Source organism: Salmo trutta, chromosome 15, assembly GCF_901001165.1.
Source record: "Salmo trutta chromosome 15, fSalTru1.1, whole genome shotgun sequence".
Taxonomy (NCBI): Eukaryota; Metazoa; Chordata; class Actinopteri; order Salmoniformes; family Salmonidae; genus Salmo; species Salmo trutta.
In genome coordinates, this window is record NC_042971.1 from 12,307,976 (window position 1) to 12,330,552 (window position 22,577).

Genomic DNA, 22,577 nt, shown 5'->3' on the forward strand with positions numbered 1-22,577 from the left:
TCATCTTGGAGCAGCTTTGCTGTGGAGAAGCTCTCTCGCTCTCTGTCACTCATGCTGCTGCACGGACACTGACTGTATAAATTCTCTCAGCGTTTGTTAATCCATCCACCATGAAACACACATGCTTCATACACCTAAAGAAGTGTATTTCGTTTCATTGAATGTCCAGTTCTACCCAATGTTCGGTTTGGAACAAACCGGTTTGTGCTGTGGCCATTTGTTGATCTGGAGCAGGATGGGCAACTGGCGGCCCCCCTTTTTTTTGTAGGCCTGCGAATCAATCCCCCCCCAAATGATAAATAAATAAACTTCATCAGGGTCTCTACTTGTTGAGAGTTAGAATAGTAGAATACACAAGGTGACATTTCAAAATTTGCTTGTGCATCAGCAGTTTTGTCAGTCACTGACACACACATTTTTTTAGATTGGTAAATTACAGTAGTCTAGCCAGCCATATAAACTTGTAGTGATCATGGTCGAATTACTGACCAGAAGCCCCTATTGATTTTTCACTCAGATATATTAAAAACTGCAAACATTTCTCTCCACCTTATGGCAAAATATGTAGAATTCCAGCAAACTTGCTTTAAAACTGCAACATTTTCTCTATGCCCATGGCAAAGTGTAGAATTGCACTCAAATTGAACTCAAAAGCTAAAATGTTCCGCAACAAAATGCACTTAGAGCCCCCAAAAGGCTAGGGCCAGCTCTAACTGCATGTGTGGGTATGGATGTCGGTACACATACCCGCGAGTCACTGCGGCTCCACATGAGTTCAGATGTTTTGTGGCCCCCACCCCGTCAAAGTTGGACATCCCTGATCTAGAGTCTCTGTGTAGCCTATGGGTGATCAGTTGGCCGTTATCTCAGACTTCAAGTTTGTTTATTCGTCATATACATTTGAGCGCAGTGCAATGAAATGCTTACTTGCAGACTTGATATAATTGGCTTGTTCATTAGTCTCTCGTCTCGTCATTCTTTCCCCAGCTCTATTCCATTGTCCTCCCATCTGTCACTGAGCACTTTACCCTTGACCTCCTAAGGATCTGTGCACCCGTCTTTGGCAAAGCCCTGGCTAAACCCAGCCAGCAGCCAACTTTTGACTAGCCTAATCAGACCCGTGGTCAGCTAGCCGAACCGAAGGAGGGTGCTCGCATACTCCCTTGAAAGACCTTTGCTGAAAATTTAAAAAAAAATCTTCAATAGAGCTGATTGTCCATTTTGAGACACCGTAACCAGTATTCACTTCCTCAAGTCTGAATTTATCTAAGATAATTTAAGAAATCTGTCATTACTTTTGATGTTTTTGCCAAAGAGATCTTAGTCCTGCAATTTTAAATCGATCTAAGATGTTTGGTTCAGTATTTTTCTATTAAAAAATGTGCATGAAAACGGGTAATGTCTTGTTGAATGGCTACAGAATTTATTGAAGAATCCCTACTGTTGACCAATCACTGACGAAGCGTCTTAGACTTTGGCTCCGAACTTTGGCTTGCCTCCAGAAAATATATTGTGTGCCCGAACAGCCCCAAAAAAAACTCCCCGAAGTCCAAAACAAACAGAAACTTCACAAAATGTCATCATAATATATGCACAAACTCATGCAGATTCCTTTACGGCCACCTCCACTACCCTAGACCCCCGTTAGGTTACTGTGTGCAAACAAATGTAGGCAAATAGACTGAGTGTGAAATAGGTTCAATAGGGAGGAGAATTGTAAATATGCTTTTCCATGTAGTGTTGTGGATTGTCCGATCTCTTCGCTAGGCTGATATTAGGGTCAGGAATTAAGTCAATCTCCCTTCCTATCGATAGGGCTCTAGAGCCATAAAATTGGATCATATTTATTTCTTTTTTGCCATCAGCAACATGTGGAAGAGCTTGGCATGTGTCGTAAAACTGAACTAATCTGTGAACCTGCGTTTCTGGATTTAATAAACCCTCTTGGATGTAATTAGTTTATTCTAAACCAGAGTAAATTGATCCATCCCAAGTCCTCTGCCAAATCCAGGGATCCATTCCAAAAGCTGGTTTAATCACAGATTTCCTTCTGCTGCGAGTTGCAGAAAGAAACATGTCGGCTTAGCTTATGCTTAGGGTTTTGCACAGTGCACATGTAGGCTTAGATTGTCCCCAGTAGATGGATGCATAGACTAAGTAGTCGAAGGAGCTGCATTTCCTGCCCTGTGAGAACAGGTGTTCAAACGTCAATCTCTCAGACCTGACCAAGTTTCTGTTCCTCTAACTCTTCCATCATTCATGTCCCAATCTGTGGTAATGGCTTCCGGTGCTGCATGCCTGGCTCTCCACGCAACCTGCTCCCTCCCTGTGCAGGTGTGTCTTTGGAATTTATTGAGAGTGGAAGTGAAGGAAGTGTCTGTTTTCTGTCTGAATGACAGCAGGGGTGATTAGTAAAAGTGCTGGCAGCTGCAGGGGAAGGAAGAGTCTGTTGGGCCATGGGGAGAATCTCAATTGCATACTCCTTGCCTCCTCAAAACCCCTTGGATGAGAAAGCCAGAGATCCCTCCCATCTGACCACCTCCTCCAATGGGTTTTGAATCTCAATAGCATAGTGCTCGCATCCTCTCGACTTGCCTCCTACTCAAGTCGAGAGGATGCGAGCACTATGCTATTGAGATTCTCCAGAGTCTTGACTCCTCCTTGGTCCTCTTCACACATCTGCCTGGTCAGGGATGACCGAGGAAGGGTTAGCGCAGCGTGTCCCAAACTAGGGGTGGGTGGAGAACCTCATGTTGGGTTGCCGGATTTGAAAATGGGGTCGTGAAAAACTGAAATAAAATAAATAAAATCATGCTTGGTACATAGACCCGGGTTTACGTCAGTAACCGTTGTAATAAACAGTGGTTTTGTTTCTACAAGTGAGGCTCTTTTTGATGCGTTTAAGCTACAAAATATTATGACCCCTTTCACTGAAAGATAAGTCGGTCTCCCTCTACAATGCCCATAAACGGAGCAGGACTCATTAGAACAGAGTGGACAAGACCAGGCACTAAATCAGACTAGGGGGGGGGGGACATCATCATCAATGATGTTCTTTTCTACACAGATCATCCAAAATTATTGCCTGATGTTCTTCTATACTTCCAAATACCTTTCTGATGCATTTCAGTCACTTCAAACTATGCTTCCTTCAGATTGAAGTAATGTCAGACTCATTTATAAGACTGTCATAGCCCCAATTGGGGGGAAAAAGTTATCATTGGCTTTTGATTGCATCACTTTTTCCACAAAAATTGATATCAGAAGGGGGTTGCGGGCCAAACTTTTTGGGAACCCCTGGGTTAGCCTAATCATCCACAGTCATGTTTGGTCCCTTCTTACTATGGCTGAACAGTCCCTACAGGGATCACAATCGGAATCACCTTTATTCACCAAGTACATTTACATGCATCCGGAATTTGACCTGGTGAAATGGTGCTGACGCCAATAGACAAAATATAGGCCTTAGGCGTACAATACCCATTTAATCCTGCAGTTTTCACGTGGGAATGTCCCTTGGCTATCTAAAATTAGGTAATGCCACGAGTGAATTCTTTCATTATTGAATAGTTGACCTGCCTTGTTGTTTCAGCTAACGTGTTGTCCCTCCATTGCAAGCCGACGTTACCGTGTTTACCTCGTTTTTTTAAAGATGTAGAGCATCGCGGTGCTGTGTCCCTTCACCCTCACCTTCCATTAGTTGCGTCAGGTGGGCCCCCTACTCACTCCCTCTCACATCTGTCCCAGCTGAACTGTGGCAGGGGGTTAGAAGGGCTGGTCCCTAGGTGTGATCTCAGTCACTAAAATAACATTGCGTCACGTTTTATCACTCTCACGGATCTTCCATCAGCTGATGGAATGTCATCATACACTGGGCGTACAAAACATTAGGAACACCTGCTCTTTCCATGACAGGCTGACCAGGTGAACGCTATGATCCTTTATTGATGTCACTTGTTAAATCCACTTCAAACAGTATAGATGAAGGGGAGGAGACAGGTTAAAGGAGGGTTTTTGACGAGAGACAAGGAGACAATTGAGACGCAGATTGCGATTGTGTGTCATTCAGAGGGTGAATGGGCAAGACAAAATATTAAAGTGCCTTTGAAAGGGGTATGGTGGTAGGTGCCAGGTGCACCGATTTGAGTGCATCAAGAACTGCAACGCTGCTGGGTTTTTCACACTCAACAGTTCCCTGTGTATCAAGAATGGTCCACCTCCCAAAGGACATCTGGGCAACTTGATAGAACTGTGGAAAGCATTGGAGTCAACATAAACCAGTCCAATCCCTGTGGAATGCTTTCGACACCTTGTAGAGTCCATGAATGAGTTCTGTTGTCAGCTGGTACATATTTCATTAACCTGAGTGGTTATGGGTGTCTATTTGAGTTGTCATAATAATCCGGTCAAGCTGCTTCTCGAATCAGGATAGATCTTGAGAACCCTTTTTCCTCATCAGTCAATTTAATTGCTGTCTTTATACCCTGGAGTGGCCTACTCTGCCACAACTTCTGATAATTTAGAGGAGAAAGTTGTGTAGAGCCCAGCTGTTTCCTGGCACTCTGATTGATTGCTCTGCTCTGTGATTTGGCAGGTATGGTGATGGGAGTGAATTGAGACCTGACAGGAAATGGCTGATTTTGTTCTATATGGTCCACACTGAGTCATGTTGATCTTTATGGACATCTGGAGCCCTCCCAAGCTGCTCTCAGAACAGGCCCAGTCTGAACAGAGGAGTTAAGCCTTTGCTGGACATGATAGGCTAAATCAGAAGTCTGTTAAGACCAGCCTTACCCCTACCTATCCTAACACCACCCTAATACTCAAAACACACCATGTACTGTTATGCCAAGTACAAGACATTCTTCATGCAGAATATGAAATAGATCATGCTCCACAATGTACAGTTCAAGTCGGGAGTTTACATACACTTATGTTGGAGTCATTAAAACTAGTTTTTCAACCACTCCACACATTTCTTGTTAACAAACTATAGTTTTGGCAAGTCTACTTTGTGCATGACACAAGCCATTTTTCCAACAGTTGTTTACAGGCAGATTATTTCACTTATAATTCACTGTAACACAATTCCAGTGGGTCAGAAGTTCACATACACCAAGTTGACTGTGCCTTTAAACAGCTTGGAATATTCCAGAAAATGATGTCATGGCTTTAGAAACTTCTGATAAGCGAATTGACATCATTTGAGTCAATTGGAGGTGTACCTGTGGATGTATTTCAAGGCCTACCTTCAAACTCAATGCCTCTTTGCTTGACATCATGGGAAAATCAAAAGAAATCAGCCAAGGCCTCAGAAAAAGAATTGTAGACCTCCACAAGTCTGGTTCATCCTTGGGAGCAATTTCCAAATGCCTGAAGGTACCACGTTCATCCGTACAAACAATAGTACGCAAGAATAAACACCATGGGACCACACAGCTGTCATTCCGCTCAGGAAGGAGACGTGTTCTGTCTCCTAAAGATGAACGTACTTTGGTGTGAAAAGTGCAAATCAATCCCAGAACAACAGCAAAAGACCTTGTGAAGATGCTGGAGGAAACAGGTACAAAAGTATCTACATCCACATTTAAAACAAGTCCTATATTGACATAACCTGAAAGGCTGCTCATCAAGGAGGAAGCCACTGCTTCAAAACCGCCATAAAAAAGGCAGACTACGGTTTGCTGCACACGGGGGACAAAGATCGTACTTTTTGGAGAAATGTCCTCTGGTCTGATGAAACAAAAATAGAACTGTTTGGTCATAGTGACCATTGTTATGTTTGGTGGAAAAAGGGGGACGCTTGCAAGCCGAAGAGCACCATCCCAACTGTGAAGCAAGGGGGTTGGCAGCATCATGATGTGGGGGTGCTTTGCTGCAGGAGGGTCTGGTGCACTTCACAAAATAGATGGCGTCATGAGGAAGGAAAATTATGTGGCTATATTGAAGCAACATCTCTAGACATCAGTCAGGAAGTTAAAGCTTGGTTGCAAATGGGTCTTCCAAATGGACAATGACCCCAAGCATACTTCCAATTTTGTGGCAAAATGGCTTAAGGACAACAATTTCAAGGTATTGGAGTGGCCATCACAAAGCCCTGACCTCAATCCTATAGAACATTTTTGGGCAGAACTGAAAAAGTGTGTGCGAGCAAGAAGGCCTACAAACCTGACTCAGTTACACCAGCTCTGTCAGGAGGAATGGGCCAAAATTCACCCAACTTATTGTGGGAAGCTTGTGGAAGGCTACCCGAAACGTTTGACCCAAGTTAAACAATTTAAAGGCAATGCTACCAAATACTAATTGAGTGCATGTAAACTTCTGACCCACTGGGAATGTGATGAAAGAAATAAAAGCTGAAATAAATCATTCTCTCTACTATTTTTCTGACATTTCACATTCTTATAATAAAGTGGTGATCCTAACTGACCTAAGACAGGGAATTTTTACTAGGGTTAAATGTCAGGAATTGTGAAAAAAGGAGTTTTAATGTATTTGGCTAAGGTGTATGTAAACTTCTTCAACTGTATATGATATATCCACCAGTGTCTTTCAGTGTGTGTTTTTTTTATTGATATGATTCTTATATTAGCCTAATGTTTCATGTCTCTTGCAGCACTAACGTGGTGATGAACTACTCTGAGATCGAGTCCAAGGTGCGAGAGGCCACCAACGATGACTCCTGGGGTCCCTCTGGACAGCTCATGGGAGAGATCGCCAAGTAAGGGACAACACTGTCCTATCACATTTACAACAACTAGGCCGGTAGTTGTGCCTAGGGCTGGGCCATATATGTATGTTTTAGAGCCATGTTTCAAAGACCTGTTATCGCAAGAATCACATTTTTGTTTCATTTTGAGTCTTTTTTGGTCTCGTTATCCTTTGCTCCTTCTGTTCTGTGTGCACTGTGCACCTTGCCACTCGCACAAACACCAAGACCTTCCCCATGCCGCTCACACAGACACCAAGACCTTCCCCCTGCCACTCACACAGACACCAAGACCTTCCCCCTGCCACTCACACAGACACCAAGACCTTCCCCCTGCCACTCACACAGACACCAAGACTTTCCCCCTGCCACTCACAACAACAAAGACACGGAAGATCACTTCTTCCTCTCTGACAATAAGCAGTTTCAACTCGCTATTTGCGTTTGAGGTTTGGTCAGACATATAATCGTTTTATATGGGCACCGAAACACATTGACACATTATTTTACTGTAATAGAAAATAACTTAACCTTTGTAACGATCCCCTTTTTATGTCTCAACTCCCAACTTTTTTTAACAGAGCAGACCCTACCAAGACTGGAGTATCAATGAACATGATTGTGGGAAATGAATCCTCAGTTTCTGTCGCACGCGGCATTGCGCTACCACGTCGCACCTAGAATCATTTTAGCCACAGACTGTTATGCGCTAGCTGTTTAGTCATTGTTTTATAAACATGCAATGAACATAAAAATATGCATTTGTTTAAGGAATTTGCAATTCGTTCTCATTCTGAGAAATTAACATCTTATCCAGGTAGGCAACATCTAAACAAAGTGAACAGGCTATGTTGTTCAAACAGTTGGAGACAGACAGGAGGGTGTATTCATAACGGTTCAACTGTTCTACCTCGTTAGCAAGCAAATAGATCCATGTTGTCTAGACTTTAAATATAAAGATTAGCTGGCTACTCACTAGCAGTGTGCTTGCGATTGTTTATGTGACCTGTGTTCATGTTCAATAGTGCCTGCTACCAGAAGTTAGTCGTTATTAGTGGATGTGTATGGTTCTGGTTACTTGGAACATTTGTAACAAATTTTGTTATTTGTAACAAAAATGTAATTTTCCTAGACTGTAGTAATTTTATGTCAAAATGCATATCAAATGAGATTTTGTTTTACTACAATGTAAAAACAATTTAAACTGAGCCATGTTGGTTTAAAAAGCTGAATCTTCCAAACGAAAAATTGATCACTGATTATTGATCAGTGATTATTGCAAAAAAGCAGGTAAAACTATTTATTCCAGACTGTTTTTGAAATGCGGCGTCTTTGACTTTACATTGTACACCAAAGCTTATTTAGAGAGGTTTAAAAAAATAAAAATAGAGTTGTGAATCGCCCATAAGTTTGAAAATTATATGATGATTTTTTTTTTAGGCAATATCGCCCAGCCCTAGTTGTGCATTTACCACTAATCCCATCCGTATTTCTTGATCTGCCTCTCAGATCCACGTTCATGTACGAGCAGTTCCCCGAGGTCATGAACATGCTGTGGACCAGAATGCTGAAAGACAACAAGAAGAACTGGAGGAGAGTTTACAAGGTGTGAAGAGTCTCCATTCCGCTGCTCATGTATCATTCATACGATCATGTTGATTGCGGTGAGGAAGCCTAGCGCCGTGTTGTTTCTAACTGTTTTGCACCTCTTCCCCCAGGCCTTACTACTACTTGCATACCTCATCAGGAACGGATCGGAGCGAGTTGTCACCAGTGCGAGGGAACACATCTACGACCTTCGCTCCTTGGAAAACTACCATTTTGTCGGTAAGGAAATCTTTGGGGCTGGCGCAGCACAGAACGATGAAGAAAAGTGTGAAGCCTAATCCTAGGTGTTTATTAATTCCATAACCATCCCACACTTCTCTTCTAAACCAGTCAGGATGTCCTCAGTGGTGAGACTGTTGGTTCTCAGATGGAAAACCCAGGAGAATTCATTAGTGAGGAGGAAGTCTCCAGTGCTGGAGTACTAAGGAGTCAGTTCCATCATGTTCTGGTTTTAAATTGGTATATGAACAGTATTTAAATCTTCAAGTTGAGTTTCTCTTTGGATACCAACTGTACCCATTTGTGATTTGCTATGACAGAGGTAAAAGCCTTTGATGGGTTCTGTGCATGTTTTGTTTGCTAGGCCTAGCCTGAATAGCTCGCCTTGTGTTTTCAGTGGCACAACAACGCATGCTTTGGAGGCTAATGTCGTCAAGAGTATGTGAGAAACTCTGAACGTGTGCATTCCAAACATGGCTTGCTGTCAAATAGAGACCTTGTAGCTGTCGTAAGAACAGAGATTCAGCAGGAGACATACATACATACAGTACCAGTCAAGTTTAGACACATTCAGTTTACTCATTCAAGGGTTTTTCTTTATTTTTACTGTTTTCTACATTGTAGAATAGTAGTGAAGACATCACAACTATGAAATAACACATATGGAATCATGTAGGAACCAAAAAAGTGTTCAACAAATCAAAAGATATTTTAGATTTGAGATTCTTCAAAGTAGCCACCCTTTGCCTTAATGACAGCTTTGCACACTCTTGGCATTCTCTCAACCAACTTCATGAGGTAGTCACCTGGAATGCATTTCAATTAACAGGTGTGCCTTGTTAAAAGTTAATTTGTGGAATTTCTTTCCTTCTTGATGCATTTGAGCCAATCAGTTGTGTTGTGACAAGGTGGGGGGATATACAGAATATATCCCTATTTGGTAAAAGACCAAGTCCATATTATGGCAAAAACAGCTCAAATAAGCAAAGAGAAACGACAGTCCATCATTACTTCAAGACGTGAAGATCAGTTAATCCGGAAAATTTCAAGAACTTTGAAAGGTTCTTCAAGTGCAGTCGCAAAAATCAAGCGCTACGATAAAACTGGCTCTCGTGAGGACCACCACAGGGATGGAAGACCCAGAGTTATCTCTGCTGCAGAGGATAAGTTCCTTAGAGTTACCTGCACCTCAGAAATTGCAGCCCAAATAAATGCTTCACAGAGTTCAAGTAACAGACACATCTCAACATCAACTGTTCAGAGTACACTGCGTGAATCAGGCCTTCATGGTCAAATTGCTGCAAAGAAACCACTACTAAAGGACACCAATAAGAGGAAGAGACTTGATTGGGCCAAGGAACACAAGCAATGGACATTAGACTGGTGGAAATCTGTCCTTTGGTCTGATGAGTCCAAATTTGAGATTTTTGGTTCCAACCGCTGTGTCTTTGTGAGACGCAGAGTAGGAGAACTTATGATCTCCGCATGTGTGGTTCCCGTTGTGAAGCATGGAGGAGGAGGTGTGATGGTGTGGTGGTGCTTTGCTGGTGACACCTTTTTTTATTTTTTTATTTTTTTTCTCCCCCCCCCCCAAGGCACACTTAACCAGCATGGCTACCACAGCATTCTGCAGTGATACGCCATCCCATCTGGTTTGGGCTTAGGACTATCATTTGTTTTTCAACAGGACAATGACCCATCACCTCCAGGATGTGTAAGGGCTCTTTGACCAAGAAGGAGAGTGATGGAGTGCTGCATCAGATGACCTGGCCTCCGCAATCACCCGACCTCAACCCAATTGAGATGGTTTGGGATGAGTTGGACCGCGGAGTGAAGGAAAAGCAGCCAACAAGTGCTCCGCATTTGTGGGAACTCCTTTAAGACTGTTGGTTGTGATGTCTTATATTTGTGATGCCTTCACTATTATTCTACAATGTAGAAAATAGTGAAAATAAAGAAAAACCCTTGAATGAGTAGGTGTCCAAACTTTTGACTGGTACTGTACATACATACATACAATCTTCTGACTATAAATGTCAGCATTCCAAAAGAAATGCCTCTCATCAGGCAAAATCGGTCTTAACCAATAAAGCACAGGTGTTGTCTACCAGTCTCAGATACAACATGAATGTAATAATATACATGAATGAAATACCAGACATGACCGGTACCACACATTCTAGGTTACTTGGTGATCTAAATAAATAAGACAAAATAAATATTTGCGTTATAGCTGGGAATTAATAAAGATTTACAAACTATTGACAATTATTTATTTTTTTTAAATCAGTGGCAACACATTGGCAGGAGTCGTGCGCATCTTCCCCACAATCCCTTTTATTGTTGGCGGTTATGAAAAACCGAGGAATGACATTGCATCACTACTTTTAATATGCTCAGGGGAAGTAATGTTTTGGAGGCACAATTCTGGTTCCAGTTACATCTAGCAGTTAGAAGTGGCTCAGAACTTTTGTTTCCAGAGCTGAACTACATCCAGCGGTTTGCTTTAAACTTCATTTCAGTCTACACAAATGAACCTAGAGCCAAGCGACTCACCCTCAGAGACCTCTTATGTTCGTAGTTTCAGTGAGTGACTGAATGACTCAATGTACATGATGTGATTAGACCAGTTAACCAGTAATGCTAATTTAGGACTCTGGGTCAATCTATAGGCTAAACAAGCCTGTCTAGAGATGCACACAGACCTTTTGTTCAGATAATGTTTAGGTACATTGAAGCCTAAATCTCATTACATTCAACAAGGTCCCTTAAGGATAGGTAGCTATAAATGTGGGTTCTCTCTCTAGAAGTTCAGTTTATCTTGAGAAATTCACAACTCTGGTAAAGTTGCCTCTGTATTATAATCATTGGATATTGTGTTTTGTGCTACACTTAATCCAATAACAAATGTATTTGGGTGACGGCATCCATTTAAATAGGGAGGCCAACATATTTACTGTAGGGCTATTTTAAGTTGCGCTAATCTTTTTTCATGCTTCCCTCTCACGAATTAGCATTTGGTGCATGGCATTAGTACAGCTAGGTTCCGTACATAAAGTCCTCGCTGAGACAAATACTGTCCCCAGGACAGGCCTGCTGTGGCAGTGAAACAATGGTGCCTGGAATGTTGGCACGAATGTGTGAAGCCAAAAGTGAAATGTTTTTAGACTTTTTTTAATTCGGTGAATGCTAATATACTAAGGTTCCTATCATGTTGTATCTTGTGTTCCCCCTTACCGTCGCCAGAGGAGAGTGGGAAGGACCAGGGCATCAACGTGCGTCAGAAGGTGAAGGAGATGGTGGAGTTTGTCCAGGATGACGACCGGCTCCGGGAGGAGAGGAAGAAAGCCAAGAAGAACAAGGACAAGTACATCGGCGTGTCCTCAGACAGCACTGGAGGAGGATTCGGCAAGACCGGCTGTAAGTTTCACCACGCAGGGAGAGAGGGCACGTAATCTGGGATGCTCTGTTAAAAGGTGTGGAAGAGAATGTGGTATTGTCGTCAGCTCCGTGCTCTCACAAGATGACGTGATGCTGTCACAACGTTCCTAAGGGACGTTCCCCTCAGTCAGCGGGGGCATTTTCCCTGGAAGCAGACATACAAGGTGCAAGTAAGTAAGTAAACACACTGACTGATTTTACCTCGAGTCACTGCGAGTCGCTCTCTCGGCAGGCCTCAGTCTACAGACTCGGAAGTCTTCCAGAATATCACACCTCATTCCCCTCCTCTATTCCCCACAGACCTCTCCCTCCCTCGTCTCACTCCTCCTCCTCCTCATTGATCTTTTGATTAGAGCTGTTTTTACTCCTTGGCCAATCACGTCTTATCTCCTCTCACATCTTCATCTGTGAGATTTCTGATCATGTTTGTACGAGAGAAACCTCACCATTCATGTAACGGAACAGATCTTCCACATCCTTTTATGATTTGTTGCTTTCTGATCTGCTATTCCGATATCTAATCAAGGGGGCTGGCGGGTCCCTTGCCATTTCATTAGGATTGGGTTGGAGACGACTCACTAGAGTTTGCACTTTATTTCCATGCGCCGTTCATTGATTCCTCCCTTTGATTCCCGATATCTTTGATTTGCTGCTGTGATTTCCCACTTCATTAGTCAAACGAGAGTTCCCATTTGTCAATTAATGATGTGGTAGGGAAGGGAATTATTTTTGTCACACAGGATCAAAATACCACAGCGATGGGAGACATTCATCTAGGATGTTCATCTAGGATACTCGCTCTGTTTCAGCAGACATACTGTAGCTGTGCAATGTTTGTGTTGGCAATGGGGCCCATTTTCAATGCGCAATAAACAATTATCTGTTGCAAATCATAATTGGCATTCCAGATAGATGCAGAGCATTTCCACAATGCCTCTCATGTTAGTGAAGTGAGGCTCACTCAGCATAGCTACAACACATGCTAATGGTACCAAAACACACTTGATTTTTCAGCACATGTAAACCCTGTTTCCCCCCCTCTGCCCTCAGCGGGAGAAATGTTTGACTCAGAGCCCAAAGGGAAGTGGGATGAGGACTGGGACAAGAGCAAAGGAGCCTTCCCCTTCAGCGAGAAGCTGGGAGAGATCAGCGACAAGATCGGCAGCACCATCGACGACACCATTAACAAGTTCCGCAAGAAAGAGAGGGATGACTCGCCCGACAGAATCAGGTACCGCCGAGTGTATTTAAGCACAATGGCCAACATGCTGATTAAGTCAATACAAATCCGCTTAATGACGGATCATTTCTTCTTGAAAGACACGTACAAGATAATCTTCACTCCTTTTTAATGTGTTTCTATTTCTGGTGGGGCTTTTCTTTCTCCCCCCCCCCAGTGACAACGAGGAGGACAGGGTGTCGCGGAACGGCCGGCCGTTGTCGGGGTCAGGGAATCTGTCGGCGGTAGAGTTCAAAGACGTGGAGGAGACTGTTACGACCAAGAGCATCCAAATCACCCAGGCGACAGAGACCACCACCACCACACGCAAACGGGGCGGCGTCCCGTCCAAAACCGTGGACCTGGGGGCCGCCGCACACTACACAGGCGACAGGAGCAGTCTGGACGCAGACGACGCAAAGGTACCACTCTGACCACTGACCTAGGCCGCTGCTGTACGTCAGCGTAGGCCTATAGCAGGGATGGACTCCACGCAGCACCTGCTTTTGAAGGCTATAGAGAACACTGTTGAATTGTCTGCAGCATCTATTTTCATCAGTGTGTTTTTTTATTGAGACTGAAGCACAAGATGGTGATCATTTCCAGTGGGACAGAAGGCAAGCCGTGTTGCATCTCTTCTGACTGTCTAATGAGATGATAGAAGTGGATGGCAGCAGGAATAGTGAACAGCAGGAGCTCCTGGGCTGCCTATTCCTGACTGTTTCTAGACTAGTGCTACCCTCTTGTGGCAGCTTTAGGAAGGGTCGCCCCCCGTTTTATTCCAACTCCATTTAAAAGTGAACAGCTTGTGTAAGAGCCATTCTATTTCTCTTCTCTTCAGACGTCGGTCAGCCAGACTTCAAGCAGTGGCCTTGCAGACCTTCTGATGGTGGACTCTGGGTCCAGTCAGGCGGCACCAGCAGGTAAGACCCATCACTTATCTAATGAGTCACAGTGGTATAGACAATAAGAAGAGCTTGGTATTCAAAGTGATGGCACTCTAAAGCAAGATGGCTCAAAGCCATCGATGTATAGAATTGCCCTGAACCGCTCCTCCAGAATCGTCTGTGAGTAGAGCAGGGTGCAGGAGGCGGGCAGGCCTAAGAGGCCCAGATGTCAGGCCAGTGTGTCAGGCAGCTTAGCTAGAGGAGAGAAGTGTGGTAGCAGAGTATGACCAGCTGTCTGAGGCTGAGCCAGTCTCTGGTGGGAAGGGAGTGCTGCATGCACACACACACACACACACACACACACACACACAGATGCTGCTGTCCCTGTTCATCGTGTCCTTGCCGCCTCCAACCAAACAGCTGGGGCCTGTCTCTCACACTCAGCCATACACTCTGGTAGGGAGGAAGACGAAGACATCTTCATCACCTCCACTGTCACACTTTGTTCTCACTCTTTCACTGTGTGTGTGTGTGCGCGCCAACCAGGTGGAAGTTCAGACCTCATCGGTGGCTTTGCTGACTTCTCCTCCCCAGCTGCCTCAGCCAGTCTCCCTTCATCAGCCGGTACGTCTCACCGCTTTCTCTCTCCGTTGTCTGAACAGTATCCTCTTTCTGTATCACAGCTCCGACCATTCATCTTAGGCAGGCCGCTCCCACCTCCCAATGACCTAGTAGTCAGGTTAAATCCAGCAGAAATGTTTTCATAAACCTAGGAGCAGAAGAGGTGAATACCTTAGTACAGAAGCACCCATGACAGAGATATTTAGAGGATCCAGAGGGCCCCCCCCCCCTCCCGTTCCTGCTGAGGGGTTTGTGGTTGCGGCCCACGTGTTGTCCTGTCCTGTGGAAGTGAAGGTCTTGAAATATTGATGAGTCACTACCTCCTGAGCCTTATTCGGACAGACACCTGTCAGCTCCCATTTGACACAGCTTATCTCCCCATCCTCCACCCTCTGCTCTGCTCTGGATGGATGGATGGATGGATGGATAAAAAGAGAGAGGGATACAGGGAAGACGAGAGGGCCCCAGCAGCAAGTCTTTGGCAGTTTATCTGCTATCTAGATTGGATTTACACTGGACAAAACTCTTTCCGTGACGTAGACATCGGTGAATCCAGGTGAAAGCTATGATCCCTTATTGATGTGACTTGTTAAATCCACTTCAATCAGTGTAGATGAAGGGGGGGAGACAGGTTAAATAAGGATTTTTAAGCCTTGAGACATGGATTGTGTATGTGTGCCATTCAGAGGGTTACTGGGAAAGACCCAGTAAGTGCCTTTGAACGGGGTATGGTAGAAGGTGCCAGGCGCACCGGTTTGAGTGTATCAAGAACGGCAACGCTGCAGGGTTTTTTCACGCTCAACAGTTTCCTGTGTGTATCAAGAATGGTCCACCACCCAAAGGACACCCAGCCAACTTAACAACTTGTAGAGTCCATGGCTTGACGAATTGAAGATGTTCTGACGGCAGAAAGGGGTGCAACTCGATATTAGGAAAGTGTTCCTAATGTTTTGTGCACTCTGTGTATACTAATTAGTCATTGTCAGAGTCCTCCCTGGATTTGTGTGTGTGTGTGTGTGTGTGTGTGCCTGCTCGCTCAAGCAGTACCCTCTGGGCCAGGTGTGTGTGGTGTGTGTTCCCATGCAGTACCCTCTGGCCCTAGTGTTAGCACACACTCTGTCCTGTGTCAGGTCCCATCAGCACTGGGCTGTGTGTGCTGGTACTCCCCTCGGGGCGATATCTGTTACCTTCACTGTTCACCCGCCCTGCCTGACAGGGCGCACATCGCCCTTTCAGAAGAAATGGGACATGTATGCCTTATTCATTTCTCTTCAAGTTGACTTGGAAAAACCAAACTGAACACTGTGGATAATAAAATCTTTACTTATTTGGGGAAAAAAGATTTTAAGATAAGCACAGCAACTCATTTATTTTTTCAAAGAAATAACACATAGTTTTATTTAAAGTCGTTGGTATAAATGTGGTTAGAGATTCATCGATATGAATCTGGTGAATTCTTTCATTTTCTAAATGATCCTCTATTCTCTCCGTAGAGCCAGGGTCCAATGGGAACGGTGAGTTTGGGGACTGGAATGCTTTCTCCAGTCCTCCGGCCACCACTCCTCCGTCTCAGCCAATCACAGACCTGTTTGGTAGCATCCAGCCTCCCCCAGCCTTGGCCCCCACCCCGCCATCAGCTGAGCTCTTTGACCTAATGGGCTCCAATCGCACCTCCCTCAGCGCCTCCCAAAGCATGACCTTCTCCATGTGTGGTAGCCAGAGTGTGGGCGCCGCCAACACCGGCCTGCCCATCTCCAGATCACAGGTACGGGTGGCTCAAAGGCCTCCATCTCACTCCACCAGTCAATGTTACAGATGGAGGTGCCTCATTATCACTGAAGATGTCTACGTTGTGAATACAAAGAAGGATGTATGTTGTGTGGTTGTAGGATAGACGAATGTCTTGTCTCTTCTTTGGGCTGTTGTAGAACTTTGGGCCAATGCAGGGGGGCTTATTGCCGCAGCACATGGGACTCCAGAAGCCCTCCCTCCCCCCCACCTGGTCGGACCCCAGCGTCAACATCAGCCTGGACTTCCTGTCTCCTGGTATGCAGTCGGCCAACTGTAAGCCAAGCCTCAATATGTTACAGCAAGGTCTGTTATTAACTCAAGCTCTCTACTTTTGTCTTTGTTGGGTGTCAACTCACTGCAGGGAGATTGAAATGACAGTAATAGCACCTAATTTTTTCATTTCAGATCCCCTGCTTCCAGGAGTCCAGTCACCCATCAACCTGGCTCAGAGTTTTGGAGGCCTGAATATGAACATCCAGCCCACAGCCACACCCATCAGACCTCCGACCAACCCCATGATGCCCGCCAGGGCCATAGGCCTGGGCATGCCTCCCACCATGGCAACGGGTACCATGGGGATGGGAGGAATGCCTGTCAATCAGGGAATCATGGGAATGAACATGGGCGTGGCCCCCGCAGGCATGGGCCTGCAAGGCACCCTGGGTATGCCAGGAATGGGCATGGGGCAGCCCATGGTCAACCCTGCCATGGTGCAACCCAAACAAGATGCCTTCGCAAACTTCGTCAACTTCGGGAAATGAGAGCGCTGAAGGATTTGTGTGGAAGAGTATTTCAGAATACACCATTTTGAAGGAAAAGCTCATACTTGAAAAATATCTGATGGTGTTACCCTTCAATCCCTACTCTTAATATATACAGGTAACTGCCAAAATAATGGAAACACTTAAAGTAAATAGTAAATATTGAAAGCAGGTGTGGTTCCTGATTTTAATTAAGCAATTAACATCCCATCATGCTTAGGGTCATGTATACAAATGCTGGGAAAGCCATTATTTTGGCTACCATGGCTATGCACCCATAGAATGACAATACCCTCATCCACAGGGCATGAGTGGTCACTGAATGGTTTGCTGAGCATAAAAACGATGTGAACTATATGCTATTGCCGAGTCACCAGATCTCAACCCAATGTAACACTTATGGGAGATTCTGGAGCGGCGCCTGAGACTGTTTTCCATCAACAAAATACCAAATGATGGAATTTCTTGTGTTAGAATGGTGTCACATCCCTCCAAAGTGTTCCAGACACTTGTAGAATCTATGCCATGGTACATTGAAGCTGTTGTGGCTCTTGGTGGCCCAATGCCCTATTAAGACACTTTATTAAGGTGTTTCCTTTATTTTGCCAGTTACCTATGTATACTGAACAAAAATATAAACACAACATGCAACCATTTAATTGATTTTACTGAGTTATAGTTCATATGAGGAAATCAGTCAATTGAAATAAATTCATTAGGCCCTAGCTCACACATGACTGGAAATAATATGTTGGTCACATGCCACACAATGGGCCTCAGGATCTTGCCACGGTATTTTCAAATTGTCATCCATAAAATGCAGTTGTGCTTGTTGTCCGTAGTTTATGACTGCCCATACCATAACCCCACCGCCACCATTGGGCACTCTGTTCACAACGTTGACATCCGCAAACCGCTCGCCCACACAACGCCATACCTGTGGTCTGCGGTTGTGAGGCCGGTTAGACGTACTACCAAATTCTCTAAAACGATGTTGCAGGTCAGCTTATGGTACCGAAATTAACATTTAAATTATCTGGCAACAGCTCAGGTAGACAGTCCTGCAGTCAGCATGCCAATTTGCACTTTCCCTCAAAACTTGAGACATCTGTGGCATTATGTTGTGTGACAAAACTGCAGATTATAGAGTGGTCTTTTATTGTGCCCAGCACAAGGTGCACCTGTGTAATGATCATGCTGTTTAATCAGCTTCTTGATATGCCACACCTGTCAGGTGGATGGATTATCTTGGCAAAGGAGAAATGCTCACTAACAGGGATGTAAACAAATTTGTGCACACCATTTGAGCTAAATACGTTTTTTTGTGCGTATCAGAACATTTATGGGATCTTTAATTTCCGTTCATGAAAAATGGGACCAACACTTTACATGTTGCATTTATATTTTTGTTCAGTGTATGTACTGTATAAATCAAGAGTTTGAATTTGTTTTGGGGGTAGGGGAGGGGGCTGTGGCTTATCTAATGTGAAATTTTGTAAATGGTTGAAGGCATATACAGTATACTTTCGAAAGGAGGAGAAAGGTGTCTCTCCTACACCAGATAAAAACATGGTAGGCGTGTTACTTTGTCCCTTTTCTACTTTCATGTTGTCATCTCTCTGTTTCAAACCTGTCATAAGGATGTTCAGGAATTACCTCACATTTACCATAATTCATTGACCATATGTAAATATATTTTCGGTGTGCAAAAAAATACATTTTTGCGTTATTGATGAAGTATTGGACCGTATGACGTGGAGAGCAAGCCTAAAGGACAAAGAAGTACCCCAAGTCCTTAAATTCTTAATTTTTTTGTTGTGTTTTGAAGTCTGATTTACATTTGAATATCTGAAACCTACAGTCTGTTACTGGTGCATGTTTTAAGCTGAACTTTCAATGCCCTCGGTTCTATTGCCTGTTCTACCATCTTAAGAGGTTAACCATTAGAATCAGCATTAAGCAAAGCTGTTAACCACAAGCACCAGCTTCTGTTGTGTCCCAAATGGCACCCTGTTCCCAACACACTGAATGTACAAGACCCCCCCCCCTTTTGCCCTCAGAACAGCCTCAATTCGTTGGGGCATAGACTCTACAAGGTGTCAAAAGTGTTCCACAGGGATGCTGGCCCATGTTGACTCCAATGCTTCCCACAGTTGTGTCAAGTTGGCTGGATGTCCTTTGGTTGGTGAACCATTCTTGATACACACGGGAAAATGTTGAGCGTGAAAAACCCAGCAGTGTTGCAGTTCTTGACACTCAAACCGGTGCGCCTGGCACCTACTACCATAACCTGTTCAAGTGCACTTCAAAATGTTCTTGCCCATTCACCCTCTCAATGGCACACATACACAATCCATGTCTCAATTGTCTTAAAAATCCTCCTTTAACCTGTCTCCTCCCCTTCATCTACACTGATTTGAAGTGGATTTAACAAGTGTCATCAATAAGGGATCGTAGCTTTCACCTGGTCACTCTGTCATGGATAGAGCAGGTGTCCTTAATGTTTTGTACACTCAGTGTCTAGTGCACTATAAAGGGATTAGAGTGCCATTTGGGATTCATATGCTTTTCCATCCCAATGTGATCATGTACAGTGGCATCGGTAGTGTTACCCAGACAGAGGCTGTCCTCTCCTTCCTGCTATATGGTGCCTCACAGTGAAACCCATGCCTTGTCTGTCATGAGTATGGTCACAGAGGCTGACACAAGAATAAATCACTATTTGATTGAGATCCTTGATCGTTCGAGTCCTTTTAAGTATATTCATGGATATTAAGCCCATATATGCCACAGCTTGGTATGAAGTGTGTGTTGTGGGGAGGTGTATGACTGTGTGGCCGGCAGGAGTGGCCTGGTGGTGACGGGGAGACAAGGATTTAATGGGACTGTGGAGAAGGGGGGGACTATTGACTTTGAGTGAAACTGTCTGCATCCCTGCCTAGCACTCTAACGGGAGAGTTGGGACAGACAGAGAGAGAGATGAGGCCTGGGCTGAGTCCCTCTGACCTGCCCAGTGGTACCCCTCATCACTCTCCCTTCCACTGAAGGCTGAAAGCGGTGTTTCTTGCATCTCTCTCCCAATGTGAAGGTTATTTCAAAGGGTGTGTGTGTGTGTGTGTGTGTGTGTGTGTGAGAGATTTCTCTCCATTTGCTGCTGTGCACACAGACGCAAAATAACACACCTTCCTGTCATAGTCCGAGGCATTGTTTCAAATACCAAATGTTTATTTTATTACTCAAGATTATTCCATAGTGTTTGTATAATATTACATATTCAAATATGAAACTGACTGTAATATGTTAATTTACATGATGTTGAATGAATGGGAGAGTTACTAAAACCATTATTAGTTTATGCAAATATGAAAAATAGAAGGATAAAGCGGCTCTTTCATAAGCTAGTTTCTTTACTTTTCAGTACATATTGTTTTGATTGTACTCAACAATATTTATGTATTTCAATAAACTGTTCATTAAAACATGATTAAAATGCCATTTATTTATCACGCAAAGCTTCTATTTTAAGTTATCTTCATTTTTTGTTGTTGCTTAAAGTGATACTCCTTGACAAACCAAATGGCAACGTCAACAGTCACTTTGCTTGTATAGTATCATTTTCATTGAATATTCCTTAGCTGAACCAGAGAGTGAAGGAGGGGATAGCTGAACCAGAGAGTGAAGGAGTGGATAGCTGAACCAGAGAGTGAAGGAGGGGATAGCTGAACCAGAGAGTGAAGGAGGGGATAGCTGAACCAGAGAGTGAAGGAGGGGATAGCTGAACCAGAGAGTGAAGGAGGGGATAGCTGAACCAGAGAGTGAAGGAGGGGATAGCTGAACCAGAGTGAAGGAGGGGATAGCTGAACCAGAGAGTGAAGGAGGGGATAGCAGGACATTAAAGTGATTCATTAGTAACACGATGGGTATAATTAAAGCATGTACAGTGCTTCAGAAATAATTCACACCTTGCACATTTTGTTGTTACCGCCTGAATTTAAAATTGATTCAATTGAGATTTTGTGACAATGGCCTACACACAATACCCAATAATGTAAAAGTGGAATTATGTTTTTAGACTTTTTTGCAAATTAAATAAAAATTACTGAAACTGAAATGTTTTGAGCCAATGCGTATTCAACTCCCTTGTTATGGCAAGCCTAAATAAGTTCAGGAGTAAAACTTTGTTTAGCAAGTCCAGTTTGTGTATGTGACCAATAAAATTGGATTTGATTAGTTGCATGGACTCAATAATAGTGTTTCACATGATTTGTATCCCACACACAATTCTTTGTAAGGTCCCTCAGTCGAGCAGTGATTTTCAGACACAGATTCAAATCAAATTTTATTGGTCACATACACATGGTTAGCAGATGTTAATGCGAGTGTAACGAAATGCTTGTACTTCTAGTTCCAGCAGTGCAGTAATATCTAACAAGTAATCTAACAATTCCACCACAAAGACCAGGGAGGTTTTTCTATGCCTCGCAAAGAAGGGCTCCTAGTGGTAGATGGGTAAACATTTTTAAAGCAGACATTGAATGTCCCTTTGAAGCATGGTGAAGTTATTCATTACACTTTGAATGGTGTATCAATACACCTAGTCACTACAAAGTTACAGGGGTTCTTCACAACTCGGTTGCTGGAGAGGAAGGAAACCATTCAGGGATTTCACCATGATGCCAATGGTGACTTTAAAACAGTTACTGAGTTTATCCTGTTTGCAATATATCCTGTTTGCAATAACACACTAAAGTACAAATGCAAAAGATGTGGAAAGAAATGAACTTTTTGTCCTGAATGCAAGCATTATGTTTGGGGCAAATCCAACATATCACTGAGTACCACTCTTCATATTTTCAAGCATTGTGGTGGCTGCGTCATGCTATGTGTATGCTTGTCATCGGCAAGGACTAGGGAGTTTTATTTTGCATAAAAAGAAATGGAAGAGAGCTAACCACAGGCAAAATCCTAGAGGAAAACTGGTTCAGTCTGCTTTCCAACAGACATTGGGAGACAAATTCACCTTTCAGCAAGATAATATCCTAAAACATAAGGCCAAGTATACAATGGAGTTACTTACCAAGACGACGTTGAATGTTCCTGATTGGCCTAGTTACAGTTTTGACTTAAATCGACTTGAAAGTCTATAGCAAGACTTGAAAATGGCTGTCTAGCAAGGATCAACAACCAACGTGACAGAGCTTGAATAATTATTTTAAGAATAATGTGCTAATATTGTACAATCCAGGTGTGTGCAAAGCTCTTGGATACTTACCCAGAAAGACTAGCAGCTGTAATCGCTGCCAAAGGTGATTCTAACGTGA

The 22,577-nt window shown here is 43.7% G+C and overlaps 1 protein-coding gene across 3 annotated transcripts in view; it reads left to right on the plus strand.

Moving 5' to 3' along the window:
• LOC115148495 (clathrin interactor 1) overlaps positions 1-17,387 on the plus strand; it is a 34,764-nt gene extending 17,377 nt beyond the window's left edge. Inside the window, exons 2-12 of one of the 3 annotated variants that reach the window (XM_029690423.1) lie at positions 6,617-6,721; positions 8,219-8,315; positions 8,428-8,536; positions 11,783-11,956; positions 13,028-13,208; positions 13,375-13,618; positions 14,038-14,119; positions 14,630-14,707; positions 16,198-16,469; positions 16,633-16,798; positions 16,901-17,387. In XM_029690423.1, the coding sequence (XP_029546283.1) occupies positions 6,617-6,721; positions 8,219-8,315; positions 8,428-8,536; positions 11,783-11,956; positions 13,028-13,208; positions 13,375-13,618; positions 14,038-14,119; positions 14,630-14,707; positions 16,198-16,469; positions 16,633-16,798; positions 16,901-17,256 (1,864 nt within the window). In that variant the 3' untranslated portion in view covers positions 17,257-17,387. The remainder of the gene's footprint in view (positions 1-6,616; positions 6,722-8,218; positions 8,316-8,427; positions 8,537-11,782; positions 11,957-13,027; positions 13,209-13,374; positions 13,619-14,037; positions 14,120-14,629; positions 14,708-16,197; positions 16,470-16,632; positions 16,799-16,900) is intronic. The other 2 variants (XM_029690424.1, XM_029690425.1) reach the window with 2 other exon arrangements.
• The last annotated feature ends 5,190 nt before the right edge of the window (positions 17,388-22,577 follow it).